We start from the raw sequence: 22,491 nt of genomic DNA on the forward strand, positions 1-22,491 counted from the left end.
GAAAATATAGAAGTTTAGTTGAGTCTCTCATACCTAAAGGTGCAAATCCAGGGTGCATTCTCTACATACACAATACAAACGTCACGCTCCATCTGTGAGCCTAACACAACTGGTAGGAATCTTTGGCTTATCTATGTTCCCTTAACTAACTAAATAACAACATTGCACTTTTGATTACCATAGTCAAGATGTCTCGTACCATCCTGCCAACATCTTGATTATGTGCTCAATCAACAATACCTCAGCTACGTAAATTTGCGTAACCAAGATAAACCATCTTTGTCCTCTTTAGCGTCACACACAATGAACAACAAGGTCTTCGTGAATCTTTCTACTCTAATAACAATTTCTCATGGGCCTATTTCTTCTATAGGTCAATGCGGTGCGACAATCCTTCTTTACTGCCACAAGCCTTTTGATCACTCACTCACAACTAATTTGTCACAGAAATAGAATGCTTTGCAAACCCGCGACTCGCTAAACTACCCAATCTGGCCAGCCTAATGATTAAAGGTTGCATACCAACACTTTTCCATGTGTTAAATCATTTTTATTGGCCCTGCGCACCACCTCATGCACAACTGCCTAGCAGAAGCTGATCAAGCGTATTTCTAGATGCATATTCTATGTAGTCCATGCCACTTAGTGTATAGTCGTTCCATACTAACTATCACTTTTGAAAAGGGCACAAACTTGCCTTAGCTTTGTATGCCATAGAGCATATTGCGAATCCATGTGCACGCCACAATAAAACCTCACCACTGAAGGAACAAGACCTTGCAGCCCCCAGTCTGAAGATCAATTGATGATTGAACACCATAGCAAAGAGCACCGCCCAAACTCATTTGTCGGTGCCTAGGCATTCTCTCGCCTAGATCCGAGTCACCATACTCGGTTGGAATCACCTAATGTGATCTCTAGGGGAATTAGCCCTAACCCACACACACCCTCGTGCATCTAACCGCTATGCATGAGACTTTCTACAAGCCGAGAGGTCCTTAACCAAATCTCCAAAGGCAACATCCTCTGATCCGTTGTCACTGCTTAATCAAACAATGTTCCACGTCTGTGCTGCCACATAACGATGCACTAACGATGATACTATTGCCTATCATGTGCCATGCTACCACCGTACCTCACCGATCAAGCCAACACATACCACATATTCCTACACTCGATGCATTTTTTATTCAGTAAAGCTCTGCACTGCGCATGCCCCATTTCCAAAGCACGTTCCTATACTCGATGCATACCGACGATGCTTGTCCACTCCTAGACTTCAAGGTGCACCCGGTGTTTCACGTGTGCAACCTGAAACCGTTCTATACAGACGAGAGAGATCTGGAATGTGGCATGCCACAATGCGCTCTTATCTTGTAGAGGGTCCTGACAGCACAACGAGTTGAGGAGTGTCTCAGTAAGATCCTTCATCACACTGTTAATTACTTGGGCAAAGCGAAGAAATATTTGGTGCAATAGAAGGAGACAACGGAGCCGATATGGGAGCCAACATTCCAGATGAAGAGTCGTTATCCAGCCAAAGTTAGGGCCTACCATGAAGTAGATGGCCCTGAGGGCGGCACATGATTTGAAGGGGGGAGTCTGTTCTTCTGTGACCTACTTTGTATAGTTGTGTTTAGAGTCTGTTTTGCTTTGGTTGAGTCTTGATGTAAAGTGTCAAGTCACTTGTAACTTTTTTCGATTGTGCTTTGGTTCAGGTTTATCAATACCCTGAAGGGTTAGCCCATAGATTTGAACTGTAATGTGCCTGCGGGCAAAATTATGAATGAATGCAAATATGTTGAGCTTTCTTTTGTTCACCCTCATTGTAATTGCTTTCGAGTTATTGTAATTTCTCTCCCTTTCTTGCACTCTCAACTATCAAAGCTTCTGCAACGACAAGCGAGCGACTGAAAGGCTTGCGGTGGCAAGGAAGGACCGTCGCGCCGCACTGGCCTATTAAAGAAATAGGCCCGTGACACTCTCATTTGTAAGAGAAAAGAGAGAGAAGATCATTACTGTTGATGTAGGGTTGAACTACGTCAAAACATTGTCTTATTGTCGTGTGCAAGTATGGTTGGGTTTTTTCCTATCATGTGTGTCTGTTATGTGTGGGTCTATACCATATTTTCATGGTATTGGAGTCAACACAATCTAACATGATATAGTGAGATGTCTGCTACCACTTGTTCTCCTATGATGTCTTCAACTTCAAGCTCCTCTAGCATTGTGTCTCTAGATCCCACTTCATCCAGTCTTATCTCTATTAAATTATACAAGAACAATTATTTACTATGGTGATCACAAATAGAATCTGTGATGACAATCTAACTTGATATTGTGAGATGTGTTGTCCTATGTTGTCTTCAATTTCAAGCTCTTCTAGAATTGTGTCTCTAGCTCTCACTTCATTGTGTGTTATCTCTATCAAATTAGACAAGAATAATTATTTACTATGGTGATCACAAATAGAATCTGCAAGGTATAGCCAAGACCTCATAAAATATGTTGATGGGTTTTTTTTGCCTCCAAGTCAGGGAGATACCGCCATCCCAAATAGCTCATGTAGAAAATAGTTGATCAGCTAGCTCTAAGTTGGATCAAATCAACTTTTTCTGACCATGTTCTTGGTTAGATTATAAGGCATACTATAGCTAGAGTTGCTTGGTTGGCCTTATAGAGATTTTATGCATTTCAGTCAAATCTCAAAATCCTCCAATTGAAACAAGACACACAAAATGTCAAAACGGAATATAAGTCTAATTGAGTATCTTAATCATGTTAAATTTATTGTTGTGCAATAAGTGAAGAGGTTTTAGATTAAGATTTGGTCGTATTCAGTTTGAATGAGTTAAATCATGAATATGAAAACTTTATTACTATGGCCTCTACTCTTGAAAAACTTTGTGAGTTTGCTAATCTCTATGATATGCTCATAACTCAAGAGAAAAGGCTTGAGATGCTTGCCCTCAATTAACCTCAACAAGTTGAATCCACATCCATTGCCTTTTTCTCTCAAAGAGGGTGTGGGTTGTGGAAACAACTTTAGTAGTTTTGGTAAAGGATGCTTTGGCAAAAAATCTCAAAATAATTTTCAAGGCCAAAGAAATAAGTAGCAATCTAATGATTTTGCTCAAGATGGACAAGTTGTTTGTCAGTTTTGTGGATGAAAGAATCATACTGTTCATGAGTGCTATGACGTTTCCAAGGTCTTTGTTGTAATGATGTTGATCTCTTCTTAAAATGTTGCTTGGTACATAGACACAAAAGCGACAAACCACATGATTGTTGATGATAAGGATGAGTGATAAGAAAGAAAATCAAGGAAGCGAGACTATTACAGTTGGAAACGACACCACTCTGCAGATTGTTGGATCTAGTAACATTGTTTTTAACTCAAATAAAAATCATTTATTTTGAGAGATGTTTTGCATGGCCCTAATATTAGAAAGAATCTTCTATCTATAGCTAAGTTCACAAGGATAATATATGCATGTTTGAATTCCATCTTTATGGTTTTATTGTTAAGGAACTTGTAGAAAGGAACAATCCTGCAAAGTGGGTTGAGTAAAAGCAGATTGTACCCATGGACAACAACTCTTGGAATTTTGAAGGGACCACAAAATGAAGTAAACTTATTGACTAAAGGGAGGAAAGAGTCTATTGAGAGGTAACACCCCCAAAATCCTGGACTTGTAACTTTTTATGAAAATTCTGAAAGCTTTGTAATAACTCATTTTCAGAGTTTAAAATAGCAGTTCAACAAAAAATGATGTTTGAAATGACAAGTCAACGGACCTTGGGCGCATTACAGGCAAACCTTCCTTTACACAACAGATTTGTAACTCCGTACATTCATTGAAACCAAATAGATTCAAACTGAGGTTTTAGAGTTTATATGAAAAGTAGAATTTCAAAGAAAAATTTATATCAAATTACAAAAATATCCTCAGAAGCGAAATGTCTGAGAAATAGTCTTATCTTGATATCATCACGTCATCGTGCCATCACTTGTCGTTGTAACCTAATCATCACATGTACCCATGAAACGGGTTAGATTGATAAAAATTTGGTAGGTGCATAGATATAATAATTAAGAACGAAACTAACATATATGTTGTCCCTTTAGCGATGTGCAAGTTAAAATAACTAAAATGAATAGGATAACTTTGTTTTGATATTAACTGTCATGAGGGTACGCATAGGAGAAATGTAGAAACAACTAAGACTGCCTAGGGGTTTGTTATGCTATTTATTTTGATACTCCGAAGAACTACCTCAATTCATTCCAAAGGGGATGGCCAGTGACCGAGAGAGAATTTCTTAGAGGTATTCATGGCAAGGGATGTATCCAACTTTTGCACAAGTCCATTGGATCTACTACCTAGAATATTTTTTTATAGTCTCATCCCCTAACTCCGATGACACGGGATACCGAGTCAATTGCTACTCGAGGAGTATAGTTGTTAACAACACGTCCATCAGAGTTTTTGTATCATCACATCATCTCTCTTGACGAAACCAAGAGACGAATGGGTGTGTCAGGTTCTATTTTAACTGACGACTCATTCTACATGCTTTGGTCTTTCAAACCAAATCAAGCATCTTACCTATGAAGGCAATGATCACAAATTATGTGATTTTCTTTTCATCAATGTGTATTTGCATGCGACGGAGTTACCATAAACCTCTCATCCAATCATCGTAGTACTAACATGTTGTGCATGTTTGATAGTGCCGTTACGATAAGAGGGGCATCAGTTTCTCAAGAAGAAACCCCAATATTATTTAAAAAAATTCAACAGCATGTGCTCTAGGCTGGGGATATCTGAGTTATTTTATATATCAAACAAATGACTGTATGTATCTCTTAGGGCTATGCAGAGTTGAGGGTAAGACTTGGTTGTGAATAAGCAACCGCCAGATATTTGTGTTTGCTTTGCGAAACAATGAATATTATAAACATTAGAATTGCGCATAAAATTTTCCTTTTTTTTAATGACTTGGTGAGCACACACAAATCTGTATCTTTAAAAACAAGCGTAATGTAAGGTAGGCAAAAGTACGCAAAATTGCGTACCTTACAAAGCTATATATATCAAAATATAAGTTTGTGCACATTACAGTGCAACGACGGTAATGTAAATGATATAAAGCTAGATTCGATGTGCAAAACCATATATCAAACTAAATAATTATGTAAGTGATGCATAATGTACGTAACCGTACATCAGCTAAATAAATTGCGTAAGCAATGCACGATGTATAAAACCGTATATCGGCCAAATAAATTATGTAAGCAGTGCATGATGCACAAAACCATATATCAGCAAAATAAATTACGTAAGCAGTAGCTTGTGCAGATAACAGCGCAACGACAAGGTAAATGACATAAAGCCAGACTCGATGTGCGAAACCACACATCGAACTAAATAAACTGCGTAAGCAATGCACGATGTATGAAACCATACATCAGCTAAATAAATTGGGTAAGCAGTGCACAATGTATGAAACCATACATCGACTAAGTAAATTGCGTAAGCAGTAGCCTGTGCACGTAATAGTGCAGCGACAAAGTAAATGACATAAATTTTAAATGGACAAGGATACACAAAACTGTGTCCTTGAGTTAAAAACATATATATATATATATATATATATATATATATATATATATATATATATATATATATATATATATATATACGTATACATATATGTTAGAAGTATCCTGCCATTGTCCTTGTATGCAACTTTTTTCTACCTGGGAGATGGTCAGACTCACTGACGATTCTGAACGTAGGTTTTTAAGGGCCCGTGTTTTGGTGCATGTGTTGCCTCTGTTGCATCAATGGAGTGCACAAAATGGTATTTTATTGAGTTGCAAAGTAAATGATGGAATCTTTTTATGTTATTGGAAAAAAGAAATGCTTGCATACAGGGATCAAACCTGGATCTGGTTCGAGCAGACTGGCCTGAGTCGGGCTCATGCTGAGAGTGAACTGAGCTGGGCTCAGTGCTAGCCGGGGTCAACTCAGCTATGTTTGTCCAATGAAAGGCAGGGAGGAGGAAGAGGCAGGAGGGGCATCACCCTTGTCTGCTAATCAAAGATGAGGAGGAGGCAGGGGGTGTTGCCCCTGCCTGCCAATCAAAGAAGAGGATATGAGACAGGGGGCATCACCTCTGCCTGCTAATCAAAGAAGAGGAGGAGGCAGAGGGTGTTACTCCTGCTTGCTGACCGAGAAGAGGAGAAGGCAGGGGCGTTGCCCCTACCTACTAATCAAAGAAGAGGAGGGAGGAGACGACAGGAGGGGCGGCGTCCCTCCCCTATCGCTATTTTACCATAAACAGAAAGAGAGGGCAGGAAGGGTGGTGCCCTCCTGCCGGCTAAACTAGAGAGAGAGAGAGAGAGAGAGAGAGAGAGAGAGAGAGAGAGAGAGAGAGAGAGAGTTGCGTACCTCAGGAAGGCGGCAACAACTCCGACGAAAGGGAGCTCGACGTGAGGGGGAAGAAGACGAGGAGGGAGGTGGAAGGGGGGCAGGGTTTGCAAAGGAGATTTGAGGGACTCGGAGGTGCAGAAGAGTCGAGAGATTGCAGGAGGGTGTTGGCTTGAGGAAGGGCTTTGACGAGCGTCTGGGTTTTCAAGCGAGCAGGACCTCCGACGAAGGTTCAAGGGTTTTTCGAGGAGGGAAGGAGACAGAAGTCGGGAGGGGGTTGAGAGACAAGAGAGAGAAAGGGTGTTGGGGGGTTGGGGTTAGGGGTTGCGCAGGAGAGGCATCGGAGGAGGGGGTTTCAATTTATCAAAAGAAAGCCCCCCCCCCCCCCCGGGGGGTTTAAATAGAAACACGGGGGGCGAAGGGGGGGGGGTTCTGTGTGGACCCGGATCCATTTTTTTTTTTTTTTGAAAAAACATGAGTGTTACAGAGGTGGCTTTGCCAACTTCGCTATCCTGGGTATAAGACACTTGAGATTTTTGAGAAAAATAAACTTTTGGATTTTGACAAGAGACAAGTATTTTATTTTTGTTATACTTGCCTAGTTAGTAAAATGCATAATTTGCCTTTTGAAATTTCTGAATTTTCTGCTATTCATCCTCTTGAACTGGTGCATGTCGATATGTGGGGTCCAACCCCTTGCATGTTTTTAAAAGTTTTTAAGTACTATCTTCTTATTGTTGATGATTTTTTTTCGATTCTTATGGCTCTTTCCATTAATTAAGAAATTAGATGTTCAAAAATGTTTAAAAAAAATTTAACCATAGTTTAAAAGCAACTTGGTTATGACATAAAGGTTTTTCATAGTAAAGTTGGTGGTGAGTTTATGAGCAAGAGTTTTTCAGATTTCTTAGATAAGCATGGTATTAAGCGATGACTTTCTTGTCCACACACTCCCCAACAACATAGAATTATGGAGAGAAAGGTTCAACATGTAATTGAAATGGGATTAAGCTTGTTGATTTATGCCTCTATGAAATCCAGTTTTTGGGTAGATGCATTTTGCATGGTCATTCACATTACAAATCGGTTGCTTACTCTGAATCTTGAAAATAAGTCTCCATTTGAAAAGGTCTTTAAGAAAGCTCAAATATTTCAACTTTTTTAGTGTACATGTTACCCTCATCTTGTGCCTTACAACACGTCTAAGCTTGATTTGAGGTCCAAACAATGTGTATTCATTGGTTATGGGACATGTCACAAAGGATTCATGTGTTGTGAACCTATTTCAAAAAATATTTACATATCCAGATATAATTTTTGATGAAAAAATATTTTTTATATGCTGGATGCAAAGAGCATGTTACAGAAAAGGAAGTGAATGCATGACTTAAAAATCAAGGCATGGTAAATCGTGATCATATTTCCTCTGTACCTGTGTTACCCTTACCAGGCAATAACTATACCAATGTTCCTTATGGTGTCCAACCAAGAGATATAACCGACCATGAGCCTACTGTTGTCGTTCAACCTGAATCCATTCAAGACTAGTTCAACCTAGATTTATCCAAAACTCAAGTTTGTTACAACATGTCCATGAAACCGAGCCTAGTCAAGCAGAGGGAATAAATTAGGTTGTTGATATGTCATCCAATTTTCCTTTGAAAACTCATCCTATGATAACATGGCCCCAAGATGGAACCCGAAAGCCTAAAACATATTTAGCATGCAAATATCCTTTACTCGGGGCTTTTGTTGCTGAACTTGTCTAGGAAGAAAAAGAACCTATTAATTTTACCAAAGTGTAGCTAGTCCCTAGATGGATCCAAGCCATGCAAGAGGCAGATGCCTTACATCAAAACAAAACTTGGACTTTAGTTCCTCTGAAACTAGAACATAATCTGGTATGGTGTAAGTGAATATATCAGATTAAAAGACATTTTGATGGTTCTATAACCAGGTACAAGGGTATACTTGTTATAGAGGGATATAGTCAACAAAAAGTAGTTGACTATTTTGAGACCTTTAGTCTGGTAGTTAAACCAACTACCATTAGAGTTGTTCTTACCATTGTCGTGAGTCAAGAGTGAAAGGTAAATAAACTAAATGTTAACAATGCATTTTTACATGATTTTCTAAAAGAAGAGGTGTATATGACACAACATTATTCATGATTTTGATTGTGAATTTTCCATCAAATATCTAAGGGAGTTGCACTTTTTCTTAGGTGTTGAGGTGAAATCTACTCAAAGTGGAATTATTTTGTCGCAAAGGAAGTATATTCGTGATCTTTTGATCAAGACTCAAATGGTTGAGTCAAAACCCAAGCCACACCCAATGTAGTTTTGTCTAAACAAAGTGGATCTCCGCTTGATGATGTTAGTTTTTATAGAAGTGTTGTGGGAAGCACTTATGAGGTCTGATGTGACTTTTTGAGATAATAAAGCATGTCAGTTAATGCATGAACCAACAAATGAACATTGAAATCATGTGAAGCTTATTCTTCATTATTTAAAGGATACAATTAATTATAGAATCAAAATAGTGAGGTTCAATTCCTTGAGATTGTTTGCTTACTCTGATGCTGACCGAGCAGGTTGCTCAGATCACATAAGGTCAAACAATGGATATTTAACCTTTATGGGACCAAATATTGTTTCATGGAGTTTTAACAAACAACACACAATGACAAGATCCCTGAGACTGAGTACAAAGCTCTTGCAGGAGAAACTTCAATGTTAATGTGGTTAAAAGTGCTTTTGTCGAAATTGGGGGTTTAGGAACCATATATCTTGCTGCTAACCCTGTTTTTCATGCCAGGATAAAACACTTAAATAAATTATCATTTTGTAAGAGAGAAAGTGGCAAAGCAAGAAATTTGTGTAAGATTTGTTTTATCTGAAGATTAGTTAGTAGATATTCTTATTAAGATCAGTTAGTAGATTTTGTTTACTTATAAACAAGCTCAATCTAATTGACATGGAGATTGGCTTGAGTGGGCGTGTTAAGGAAGCTGAGTCGATAATCTCAACTTCCTCTGCAAGGATCCAGAGAAAAACAACATGTGAAGATCAATATAGAGAGGTACAACACACCTACACCTCTCAAATGCCAAGTGAGCTTCAAAGGCAAGTCTTCTTGGTGACGAAAATATGAAGGAAATTAATTAATCTCTCAGCGCATTTCAATGGAAAGAAGAGCTTGTAAAGGATTCCAGTAGAACCAACCCATGGGGCGTGACTTATGAAGCAAGCTCTCTCTATTAGCAAGGTGTTGAATTGTTGCAACTTCTATATTATTATATTATGTAGAGAGATACCTTTTGTGTTATATATGAACATTTTGTAAAGTTTGTGACTTATTAATAAAAGCTCTCACACTCTCTCTCATTTGTAAAGTGAGAGAAAAGAGAGAGGAGCTCATTACCATGAACGTAGGCCACCAAAGCCTAACCACGTAAAAACATTGTCTTATTGCCGTGTGTGAGCGTGTTTGTGTTTTCCCTATTGTGTGTGGGTTATGTGTGGGTCAATACCATCTTTTCAAAAGAGAGGTATTTTCGAAGCAGGTTATATGTTCCCCCCCGAACAGGGCAGTTAGCTACATCTCATGATCGGGGGTCCCAAAGAGCACCACGTATGTAAGCATGTGCATCTCGTATCCCCATGTTTGTCAGCATTAATTAGCATTGGAGTTTGATAAGATTGCAAAGACTTAAGTACCCTCTCCTCCATTGGTGCAAAAAAAAATGGCGGTTCTTGAAAAGGAGTGGTTGTAAAGACTTAAGTGCCCCGAAGATGATTATTTAAGACCCAGTCTCTGCACTGCAGGATTATCCGAGAAAGAAATCTCCCCTGGAGGAGGCCATGAACATCAACCCTCTCACTCTCTCTCTCTCTCTCCCTTCTATTTCTGCTTCTGTGCACATCCATTAGAAGATCATACATTGCTCCATCAAGCACCGACTGACCTATACATTGACTCTTGTGAAGCCTGATTCAGAGTTTTTACCCTTACAGGAGGAGGGTTTGGGGGCTCCTCCCAGCGTGTGTATCATCATTCAACTAAATGAGTTGTAGTTCCTGATTCAGAGTTTTTACCCTTACAAGAGAGGGGTAAAACCTCATCTCACTCTCTCTCCCTTCTCTCTCTACTTCTGTGCACATCCAACAAACGATCCAACATTTCTCCATCAAACACCGACTGACCTGCACACTAACTGTAGCATCGTTCAACTTGATGAGTTGTGAAACCTGATTTAGATTTTTTGCCCTTACAAGAGGGGGGTTTGGGGGCTCCTCCCAGCGTGGGTAGCATCATTCAACTTGAAAAGTTGTAGAGTCTGATTCAAAGTTTTTATCCATTCATATTTTAAGGCATTCGATCTCATTTTTGAACATCCACGCATGTGCAGTTTGCTTTCATCATATTCAGTTGCTTTCTAGATTATACTTTGAATTCTTGTGCATTTTAGATCTATCGATTTGTATGTAACCAGAGCTCATTTTAACTTGAATTTTTTACTGCAACTTCATGCATATGTCTTCATGCTCTCCACCAAAAATCAGATTATTCTGAGTTTGTTTGACCCACTTTAAAAATCGAGATTCAAAACCTGTTATTTTGCACCGTCAGGATTTTAGCAAAATCAGGACCAACTTGCGGAAGTGATTTCTCCCTAACCAGAGATGATTTTTCCGATCCGTAAAAAGGGTTGTTTTCTAAATTGAACCTAGTTTGTTCATACCAAATTTCAGCGATTTCTATGGTGTTTTCGTACCAGTTTCGGGTAAAAAACATAACCCTATCACCCTAAGTCATTTTAACGGCTCAAATTTTGATCCATTTTGTTTGAATTTTATTTTCCTATTGGAAGATCATTTTTCAATTCTGTAAAACGGGTTCTCTTCGTTTATGTGTCTAGTTCATCTCTGTAAATTTTCAGAATTTTTCATGGTCAATTACTATTTTTTTTTATTAAATACCAGAACCTTGTATTCAGATTTTATAAATGTTCTGATTTTGGCCCCCATATCATGACTGTTGTAGCACTTCTTCAACAAATCGTTATTTGATTGGCAATATTCTTCAACAAATTATTGTTATGATTTTTTTGAGTCTCTAATGAGTCTCTACTATGATTTGTAGTATTTTTGGGTCTCCAACGAGCCTCATAATGATTTATAGTGTTTTCGATCTTTTAACTATGATTTATAGTGCTTTGGGGTCTCCAACGAGCCCCACAACGATTTATAGTGTTTTTCGGTCTTTTAACTATGATTTATAATGTTTTCGGGTCTCTAACGAGACCCACAGCGATTTATAGTGTTGTTGGACCTCGCTATAGCGATTTGTAGTGTTTCTCGCTAAACACTACAGCGATTTGTGATACAAATCGCTATCCGAATCATGACCAACTTGTCAGGGTCATATCTCCCTAACCAAAGATCGGATTTCAAATCCGTAAAAACTGGTGTCTTTGTTATGAAGTCTAGTTTATTCCTGTAAATTTTCAGTGATTTCTATGTTAATTTGATACCTCATTTGGATCTAAAACCAGACCCCTATCAGTCTGCCTTATTTGAGTGACATAGGTTTTTATTTCATTTTGTAAGAGTCATATCTCCCCAACGGAAGATCATTTTTCAAATCCGTAAAAAGGGTTTTCTTCCTCTATGTGTCTAGTTTATATCTAGAAAGTTTTATAACTTTTTCTGCTCATTTGATATTTCGAACCTGTTAAAAAATGAGACATGTTATAAAATGTTATAAAACTTAAAAAGATTGAAACTTCCTCTATGTGTCTCGATTTTTAACATGTTTGAAATATCAAATGAGCAAAAAAAGTTATAAAACTTTCCAGATATAAACTAGACACATAGAGGAAGAAACTCCTTTTTACGGATTTGAAAAATGATCTTCCGTTGGGGAGATATGACTCTTACAAAATGAAATAAAAACCTATGTCACTCAAATAAAACAGACTGATAGGCTAAACACTACAGCGATTTGTGATACAAATCGCTATCCGAATCAAGACCAACTTGTCAGGGCCATATCTCTCTAACTAGAGATCGGATTTCAAATCCGTAAAAAGTGGTATCTTTGTTATGAAGTCTAGTTTATTCCTGTAAATTTTCAGCGATTTCTATCGTCATTTGATACCTCATTTGGATCTAAAATCAGACCCCTATCAGTCTGTTTTATTTGAGTGACATAGGTTTTTATTTCATTTTGTAAGAGTCATATCTCCCCAACGGAAGATCATTTTTCAAATCCGTAAAAAGGAGTTTCTTCCTCTATGTGTCTAGTTTATATCTGGAAAGTTTTATAACTTTTTTTGCTCATTTGATATTCCAAACATGTTAAAAATCGAGACACATAGAGGAAGTTTCAATCTTTTTAAGTTTTATAACATTTTATAACATGTCTCGGTTTTTAACAGGTTCGAAATATCAAATGAGCATAAAAAGTTATAAAACTTTCTAGATATAAACTAGACACATAGAGGAAGAAAACCCTTTTTACGGATTTGAAAAATGATTTTCCGTTGGGGAGATATGACTCTTACAAAATGAAATAAAAACCTATGTCACTCAAATAAGGCAGACTGATAGGGGTCTAGTTTTAGATCCAAATGGGGTATAAAATGACCATAGAAATCGCTGAAAATTTACAAGAATAAACTAGACTTTATAACGAAGACACTACTTTTTACGGATTTGAAATCCGATCTCTGGTTAGGGAGATATGACCCTGACAAGTTGGTCCTGATTCAGATAGCGATTTGTATCACAAATCGCAGTTGTGTTTAGCGAGAAACACTACAAATCGCTAAACACTACAGTGATTTGTGATACAAATCGCTATCCGAATGAGGACCAACTTGTCAGGACCATATCTCTCTAACCAGAGATCGGATTTCAAATCCGTAAAAAGTGGTATCTTTGTTATGAAGTCTAGTTTATTCCTGTAAATTTTCAGCGATTTCTATCATCATTTGATACCCCATTTGGATCTAAAACCAGACCTCTATCAGTCTGTCTTATTTGAGTGATATAGGTTTTTATTTCATTTTGTAAGAGTCATATCTCCCCAACGGAAAATTATTTTCCAAATCCATAAAAAGGGTTTTCTTCCTCTATGTGTTTAGTTTATATCTGGAAAGTTTTATAACTTTTTATGCTTATTTGATATTTCAAACCTGTTAAAAATCGAGACACATAGAGGAAGTTTCAAACTTTTTAAGTTTTATAACATTTTATAACATGTCTCGGTTTTTAACAGGTTCGAAATATCAAATGAGCATAAAAAGTTATAAAACTTTTCAGATATAAACTAGACACATAGAGGAAGAAAATCTTTTTTACGGATTTGAAAAATGATCTTCCGTTGGGGAGATATGACTCTTACAAAATGAAATAAAAACCTATGTCACTCAAATCAGGCAGACTGATAGGGGTCTGGTTTTAGATCCAAATGGGGTATCAAATTACCATAGAAATCGCTGAAAATTTACAGGAATAAACTAGACTTCATAACAAAGACACCACTTTTTACGGATTTGAAATCCAATCTTTGGTTAGGGAGATATGACCCTGACAAGTTGGTCATGATTCGGATAGCGATTTGTATCACAAATCGCTGTAGTGTTTAGCGAGAAACACTACAAATCGCTATAGCGAGGTCCAACAACACTATAAATCGCTGTGGGTCTCGTTAGAGACCCGAAAATACTATAAATCATAGTTAAAAGACCGAAAAACACTACAAATCGTTGTGGGGCTCGTTGGAGACCCCAAAGCACTATAAATCATAGTTAAAAGATCGAAAACACTATAAATCATTATGAGGCTCGTTGGAGACCCAAAAATACTACAAATCATAGTAGAGACTCATTAGAGACTCAAAAAAATCATAACAATAATTTGTTGAAGAATATTGCCAATCAAATAACGATTTGTTGAAGAAGTGCTACAACAGTCATGATATGGGGGCCAAAATCAGAACATTTATAAAATCTGAATACAAGGTTCTGGTATTTAATAAAAAAAAATAGTAATTGACCATGAAAAATTCTGAAAATTTACAGAGATGAACTAGACACATAAACGAAGAGAACCCGTTTTACAGAATTGAAAAATGATCTTCCATTAGGAAAATAAAATTCAAACAAAATGGATCAAAATCTGAGCCGTTAAAATGACACAGTGTGACAGGGTTATGGTTTTTGACCCAAAACTGGTACGAAAACACCATAGAAATCGCTAATATTTGGTATGAGCAAACTAGATTTAATTTAGAAAACAACCCTTTTTACGGATCGGAAAGATCATCTCTGGTTAGGGAGAAATCACTTCCGCAAGTTGGTCTTGATTCTGCTAAAATCCTGACGGTGCAAAATAACAGGTTTTGAATCTTGATTTTTTAAAGTGGGTCAAACAAACTCAGAATGATCTGATTTTTGGTGAAGAGCATGAAGACATATGCATGAAGTTGCAGTAAAAATTTAAAATTAAAATGAGCTCTGGTTACATACAAATCGATAGATCTAAAATGCACAAGAATTCAAAGTATAATATAGAAAGCAACTGAACATGATGAAAGCAAACTGCACATGCGTGGATGTTCAAACATGAGATCTAATGCCTTAAAATATGAATGGGTAAAAACTTTGAATCAGACTCCACAACTCTTCAAGTTGAATGATGCTACCCACGTTGGGAGGAGCCCCCAGACCCTTCTCCTATAAGGGTAAAAACTCTGAATCAGGATCTACAACTCATTTAGTTGAATGATGCTACCCACGCTGGGATGAACCCCCGGACCCCCCTCCTGTAAGGGCAAAAACTCTAAATCAGGCACATAAGTAGAGAGAGAAGGGAGAGAGAGTGAGAGGGTTGGTGTTCATGGCCTTCTCCAGGAGGAACCCTTTACCTCCCTTGATTTCTTCTCTAGAGAGAGAGAGGGTTTTACAATGTTTTACGAGGAAGGAAGAAGAAGAAGATGACGATGGAGCAATGTAGGATCGTCTGTTGAATGTGCACAGAAGTAGAGAGAGAAGAGAGAGAGAGTGAGAGGGTTGTTGTTCATGGCCTTCTCCAGGAAGAACTCTTTGTTTCCCTTGATTTCTTCTCTAAAGAGAGAGAGGGTTTTACAGTGTTTTACGAAGAAAGAAGAAGAAGACATGTTTGTCCTTTTTTTGAACAGAAAAAAAAGAAGACTTTGAAGAGTCAACATCATCCTCGACTTTCTGGATGGAGGACATGTTTGTCCTTTTTTTGAACTGTTTATTTTTTCTTTTTTGAATGAAGGGCATTTTTGTCATTTTCTCAAACCATCACTTTATGAGAAGAATAGCAAGAAAGGGTACTTAAGTCTTTGCAACAACACCAGAGTCCGATGCAAAGTTATGTCAACATACACGGGAATACGAGCCCCATGTGCTTGTATACGTGGTGCTCATTCAAAGCCCCGAACACAGACGTGGGATTCAGTGAATCATCGGGGGCGAACATACACAACCCTCTCAGGTATTTTAGGAGAATATTGTAAGGAAAGTTTTCCACGTGCTACTCCAAAGAATCATCAGGTAGATATATCGGTATTCTACTCATAGATAGATGGGCGTTGGCATCTCCATCTCCAGTTTGGCAGATCAAAAAAGAATCCAAACTTTGAACATGGGGATGTGAGCCTTACCCTTAATTCACATGGTTAATGTTGGACCATTCAAGGGAACATATTCCGAGCCATGCATTGTTTATGTTCTACCACTTTTGAGATAGTTGCTCTTGAACATGAAGATACGGATTGTTCTACCAAATGGATGGACAAAGATAAATGCTCATATAGCTTTAAAATTTGAGAATTGATTGTGAGCTGACAGTGGATATTTTTGTTCTGTCAAGATGGTTCCCTGGTTTGCCACATAAATCAGTAGATCATTACGAGTTCATTGACACCTCTTCTTGGCCAACAATCTATTTACATGCAGGGAGAGAACCTCTTACCCAGACTAATTGATGCATTTCAATTTAGTGATGCAAACGGACTGAATCTAGTATGCCACTTTTATGATTTTTGGCTGTTCCCACCCGATCTGTATCAAACTTTCCTATGTATAATTAGCTGATACAAATCCTGTTTGGTTTGTATCCCTGATTTCAATTGATTCATTAACTCAAACTAACTCTTTATACGGTGCACTAGATGCATCTACTCCTTCGTTGACTCTTATTTGATCCAACGGCTTTGATAGTTCGGAAATTTTGATTGGCTTCAATATATTACTAACGATATTATATATATATATATATATATATATATATATATATATATATATGGAGAGAGAGAGAGAGAGAGAGAGAGAGAGAGAGAGAGAGAGAGAGAGAGACCTAGTTGCAAATTAACAAACCAAACTTGACTGATAAAGCTGGTAAATGAGTCAATGAGACCGAACAGACGGTCATCAAGCTTGACTATTCTTGCGATAAGCTGAACCAGGCTCGGGCTCATGGCGAGCTCGAGTTAAATAAGCTGAGCTGAAACTAGATCGTTTATATAAAAATATATGTTATATTGGATTGGTAGGCTTGGGTTAGGCAGAACCCTATCAGTTACAAAGAATTTAGAACGAAGAACAATACATCAATTAATCAAGGGAAACCATTCAGTAGCTTTATCCTTTCAGATTTGATTCTCCTGACAGAGTTCCAGTAGCGCTAGGCACCCCAACACTAGTCCGTATCGAGTGCAATGATTGCACAAAAATTGTGCATGAAGCACCCGATCACCCTCCATCAGGTCTTGGGCCCTACACCTGAAAGGGTGATCTGGTGCTTAATGCACAAATATTTGTGCAATCATATTGCACCTGATCTTTTCACCCTCAACACAAAGTTCTTCACTGCTGCTACACCAAGACAATGAACATGTTCAAAATTCAAGGCTGCGTCTGCCACACCATGATTTGACATCAGATGATTTGGACCTTCTAAGACCCTGTTTGCCAAGAAACAATATCCCACCTTGAAGATTTGACCACCACCTTACCATGCATGCAATCAACAGCCCGAGGTACATGTTGAGGGAACCAAACGAAAGAGCACAGGTGACAGAAGAAGAATCATGATTGCCCTGCCAGTAAACACATCCAGTCTGAGCCTCTGTTAATAACCCCATTAATAAGTAGGACAATATGTGAAGCATCTAGTCTAGGTCCTGCCCTCCACAACTGATATACGCTGAATATTCTTCAATATTGTGAACTATAAAACCTGCTCAAAGGGACTCATTTTCAAAATAAATACATTGTTCCAAAACTGTAAGCAATAAAGATTTGAATCTGAAACTTACTGCTTGTAAGCCAATCACTTCAACGATATATGATATATGCAAAATACATTTTATTAATTAATGAGCCTATACAAGCCTAGCCAAGCGGCACATTCAATGTTCTTGTTCAGTTTGTCAAGCCTATTTTAAGAATTAGATTCAGTTTAGTTGCATTTGGTAAGCCAAAACAATATCCAATTATAATCGGATGCAGACATGGTTTTCATTTTGGCTGTTGAATCCGAGAAATATCTGAATTTGACGGACATTCAAATCCGTTTATATGTATAAAAATGGATCCGGTATGAGCTTGTCACATCCAAATCCAAATCTAAATTTGAATCTGTTTAGCCAACATCCTATGTATGTCACAGGCGACACACCATTTTAGCTGTGTCCCTGGTGACATGGTCAGACACACCGACACATACAGCATTATTTTAATGTTTTTTAAATAATATTTTAATTTTATTTCAATAAAAACTATTTTTAATGTTAAAATATTCGAAAAATAGTTTCTTATTGATTACAAAATAAAAAAATATATGTGTCCTCGTGTCCCATTTTTCCAAAAAAAAAAATGAAACTTTAGAGTCGAATCCAAATCCTGCGTCCTCGATTCCACGAATCATTGTGACATAGGACTAATCAAATATTGCATTAACCATGTCCGTTCCGTTTACATCCATACAACAAACAAATTGCCCTCTTTTGGATCTTGGTTCATCACACCCAGCCAGCAGATCCACTCTCCCTCTCTCTCTCCATCCCTTCGGCGAATACGGAGGATCAACAGCGATCTGAGATCTTCGGCGGGTTATTCCGGCCATCGGAGGGAGCCCCATACATGCGCCCACCATGGAGGACGTGGGTGCAGATTGGTCGGAGCTAAGGAAGGAGGCCCGACGGATCGAAGGAGACCTCGACGTTCGCCTCTCCTCCTACGCCAAACTCGGAGGTATCTTCCCCCATTCAACCTCTCTTTCTCTCAATTCTTAGATCGATTCGGCGTTTTCTTTTCCTATTTCTCATTGGGATCGGATAGATTCCCCTCTTGAATTCTTTCCCCAAATTCTTGGTGGGGAATTTTCGCCACCCATCTCACGAGAAAAATTCGATCTTCTTGTGGGGTGTTGTTAGTTTACTCCGATTCGAAGTCTCCGACCGATGGGCACGCGCGGGATATGCAGTGGAAGTCGATGGAGATGGAGATCGAGTCTCTGCTGGAGAAGCTTCTCGACGTCAATGAATTTATGAGCCGGTGCGCCGTGGCTGCGACCCCGACGACATCGGTAAGCCAGAAGCTCGCCAGGCACAGAGACATTCTTCATGAATTCACTCAGGTAATATTCCACCTTCTTCTTTCTTTGGTTTCTTAGAATTCCCCCTTTTTCTTTGGTTTCCCCCTTTTACTTGGATCCTTTTCCTTTTTTCGGGTTTCTTTTTATTGATGATGCTTGAGAGGTTGGACTTGAGGTTTTATGTTTGTCTTAGATTATGCAAGTTGGATGAATTGGTTGATAACAACGCCTGATTTTCGTTTGTTGATGATCCAAATATTCTTGTTCTGATCATTTGAATTTAATGGTGATGCCCAATTATGGGAGATACTATTTGAAATTTGTATGAATGGTGTGAATGTAGATGAAAATTTTTCTAGGTGGTTAATGGTAGATGTGAGAATCGGGTGTCTGCCAGATCTCTTAGATAAGAACACTGTTAAGACTAATTGGATGGAAATAAAGAGGAAAGCTTTCGCCGGCATCACAAATCAGAGTGTTTTCCTTATTAGGAAAAAGTTGTTGAATCAAATGCATAAGGGAGACATGATTGAATAATTTTAGATGCCGTTGGTGCTGGTAAGTGGGTGTGTGAGTGTGTGTATATACTATATATAGAAGGTGACGTGATTGCTAAACAGTGTTCATGTGGAACTCCTTGGGGAAACTTGCTATTAGCCTGTAGGATTATGAAATTTTTTATGGTGGGGGTTTGTCTTTTATGACTAGAGTCTGCACATTTATTGGTAGCCTTTTTGGTTGATTCTGGCCTTTGATCAAATGAACTGTCAAAAAGGTAATCTTTATGTGGATCTTCACAAAGAAGGTTGCATGTGGTCTCCCTTGCAAAGATGATGCATCTATCTATCATCACATGTTTGGTCTGTGGTGTTCTTGAATGCAATTTTGTAATTTCAGATGTCCTCTTGTTATATGGATGCTATGCTGTCTGTCTGCTTACTTACTTCCGTGGTGCTATGTTATTTCAATATGTCAACTGCATGTTTAGTTAGTGGTTATGCTATTATTGGTATGTTAATAAGTAAATGTTTAGACCGTTTGGCATGTCCAATTTGGGATACCTCAAGCATAAGTTTCTTATGCACTGAATGTTCCATGTTACAAATGGAAAACCTTTTCTTTCTGCCCTTGCTCTCTCTTTTAGCTAGCAGGCTTCTTAAAGTTTTTGATAGCTAAGCTTGGGGATAACCCTTATGTGATTCAATCTTGAAACCCCTTGGTGACAATAGTGTGACCCAGCCATCCAGCTATCTTGTTCGACCCCTAATGGTTTCCTTGAATTATCTTATAGGTAATGGCCAAACTGCATGTCTTGGGCCAAGCTCTCCATCACTTAGAAAATGAGAAATGGTAAAACAAAAGAAAAACCAGGCTGTTGTTGCAGTAGAGGTCAATTAATATCAACTTTCATCTGTTCGCATTGTAAATATATTACTTGTCATTCATTATGTACATTTTCTTGATTCCCGTACACTGTTAGAGCGGGAAGATCATGGATGATTTCAGTGGCCCATGATTTATGTTCTGATTCCTTGCATTTCTAATGGCATTGATGGTTTCATGTTCTGAAAACAACATGAAGAATCATCTTTCTCCACTTCCATAGAGTGCAGTGCAAGGGTATAGCTGGTTGTGGAAACTTTTTGGCTTAATAGTGGTGGATAGTTAGATCGCCCTCTGTTTTGGGAGCTGGGTGCAGGAAGGAGTTGACTATTTGAGAAAGGATTTTCGTTAAACTCCCTTGGGTGGTGGTGTTTGGAAGAATGATAGTTCACAACATTTGTCAAGGTAGTTGGGGGATTTCAATAATTGTCATCAGAATGAATAAACAATTCTGTAAATCTTACCTAGAAAGGATATATTTGCAGAATCTGGTGTTGGAGGCTTTCTGATTATCCCATGCCCAACTGCATCCAACATTTAACTTCTTTTTGTTTGTGCTTGATCATTTGCTTGGTCATCAAGAAACCATTTATCTGATATTTCATGGTATTGATTAATTTGTTCTGAAAATTTTCCTTTATTATTTAGGCTTTAATGTCTCCACCTTCCCGTGCTTCTTGTAGCGGTATGCCATGATGAGTGCACAGTTTGTGTCAGCATTGCAAATTGGCATGGGTGCACAATACTAGACTTTCCTGCTTGGAACATCTTCATGTGCATGAGTGACAAGGTGCAGTTGGAAATGTGGGGGACAATCTTATTTTTATGCAGCCTATAAACAGTAACAACAAAAGCTCCATTTCTGGCCCCATGATTATGATGCAAGATATTCGCTTACCACCACTCCCATTTGTGCCATAACTAAGCCATCTCTAATTCCATTGCCATCATTAACAGGAGAAATATGCTTAAACAATTTTATCCATTGAATTGATGATGTGAGATGCATCGATACAGTTGTTTCTAAAGTTGTGAACCAACTTTTTTATTCTAGTTTGCCAATGAATGGATATTTGAAGTTTATTTACTTGCCTGTATGTGCTGTTTTAGGAATTTAAGCGCACAAGAGGGAACATAATATCCATGCGGGAGCATGCTGAACTCCTATCTTCTGTGAGAAATGATATAAATGAATATAAGGTTTGCTCAGTTGCCGCATCTGATGCAGTTTTCTCCTGCATGCATGACAGTGGTTCACATAAATTGAGTGGTACACTGATCTCTATAGGTATCTGGTTCACAAACATCAAGCTTGTTGAGGGAGCGAGCAGCAATACATGGAAGTATTGTTCAGGTATGATGCATTACTTTTTCAACTATTTTTTACCAATCAGTAGGAAACAGGCACTACAATAAGATCAATGTTGGACTTTTGCTTTACAAGATTGATGATGTGACCAACCAAGCGGAGATGATGAAAGGAGTTTTGGCAGCACAGAGAAACACATTTGCTGAGATCCAGGGGAAAGTTAAGCATCTGGGTGACAGATTTCCTGTGATCCGTGGGCTATTAGGTGATCATTTTCTCCCAGCTATTTGAAATGGGCTGTGTTATTTGTTCTCTTTTGTGATCTTCTCTTGGTCCCGCATTGCAGGAGCCATCAAAAGAAAGCGTTCAAGGGACACTCTTATTCTATCTGCTGTTATTGCTGCATGTACATTGTTCCTCATTATTTACTGGATTTCAAAGTGAGAATCTGTATGATAGGATCTGAAAGGATGCTAAAGCAGCTAATGCATGTTGTCTTTATATTTGTGCGAGCTTCAGTTTGTTTTTTTCTTCCGCATTCCTTTTTGAGTGGGAAATGTTAGGGACCCTTGTACTAGATGGGAATATTATAATGAGAAAATTTGTCAATGCTCTCTTGACAGTATGCTCTTGATACAATAGGCTGAAAGTGGATTTATTGGAAGATTTTGCTTACTGTATTGGCAGAAATGCTTCACAATTGTCTAGGGCGTTGGGGTGTTTCTCC

At 38.2% G+C, this 22,491-nt stretch overlaps 1 protein-coding gene across 1 annotated transcript; it reads left to right on the forward strand.

The window, feature by feature from the left end:
* The first annotated feature begins 18,509 nt into the window (after positions 1-18,509).
* On the forward strand, positions 18,510-22,387 carry LOC149836286 (Golgi SNAP receptor complex member 1-2-like). The gene is made up of 6 exons (XM_090009111.1): positions 18,510-18,729; positions 18,912-19,114; positions 21,566-21,655; positions 21,744-21,809; positions 21,900-22,029; positions 22,111-22,387. Exons 1-6 carry the CDS (start codon positions 18,630-18,632, stop codon positions 22,206-22,208), a joined length of 687 nt encoding a protein of 228 aa, XP_089865237.1. The 5' UTR covers positions 18,510-18,629; the 3' UTR covers positions 22,209-22,387.
* Positions 22,388-22,491: the final 104 nt, after the last annotated feature.

This window comes from Nuphar pumila, chromosome 6, assembly GCF_984573655.1.
Source record: "Nuphar pumila chromosome 6, dmNupPumi1.hap1.1, whole genome shotgun sequence".
NCBI lineage: Eukaryota > Viridiplantae > Streptophyta > Magnoliopsida > Nymphaeales > Nymphaeaceae > Nuphar > Nuphar pumila.

Coding starts and splice junctions, on each gene's coding strand:
- LOC149836286 (XM_090009111.1), top strand. CDS start 18,630: ATGGAGGACGTGGGTGCAGATTGGTCGGAGCTAAGGAAGGAGGCCCGA. Junction 19,115..21,565: donor TTCTTCATGAATTCACTCAG/GTAATATTCCAC, acceptor GTGCTGTTTTAG/GAATTTAAGCGCACAAGAGG. Junction 21,810..21,899: donor TACATGGAAGTATTGTTCAG/GTATGATGCATT, acceptor TTGCTTTACAAG/ATTGATGATGTGACCAACCA.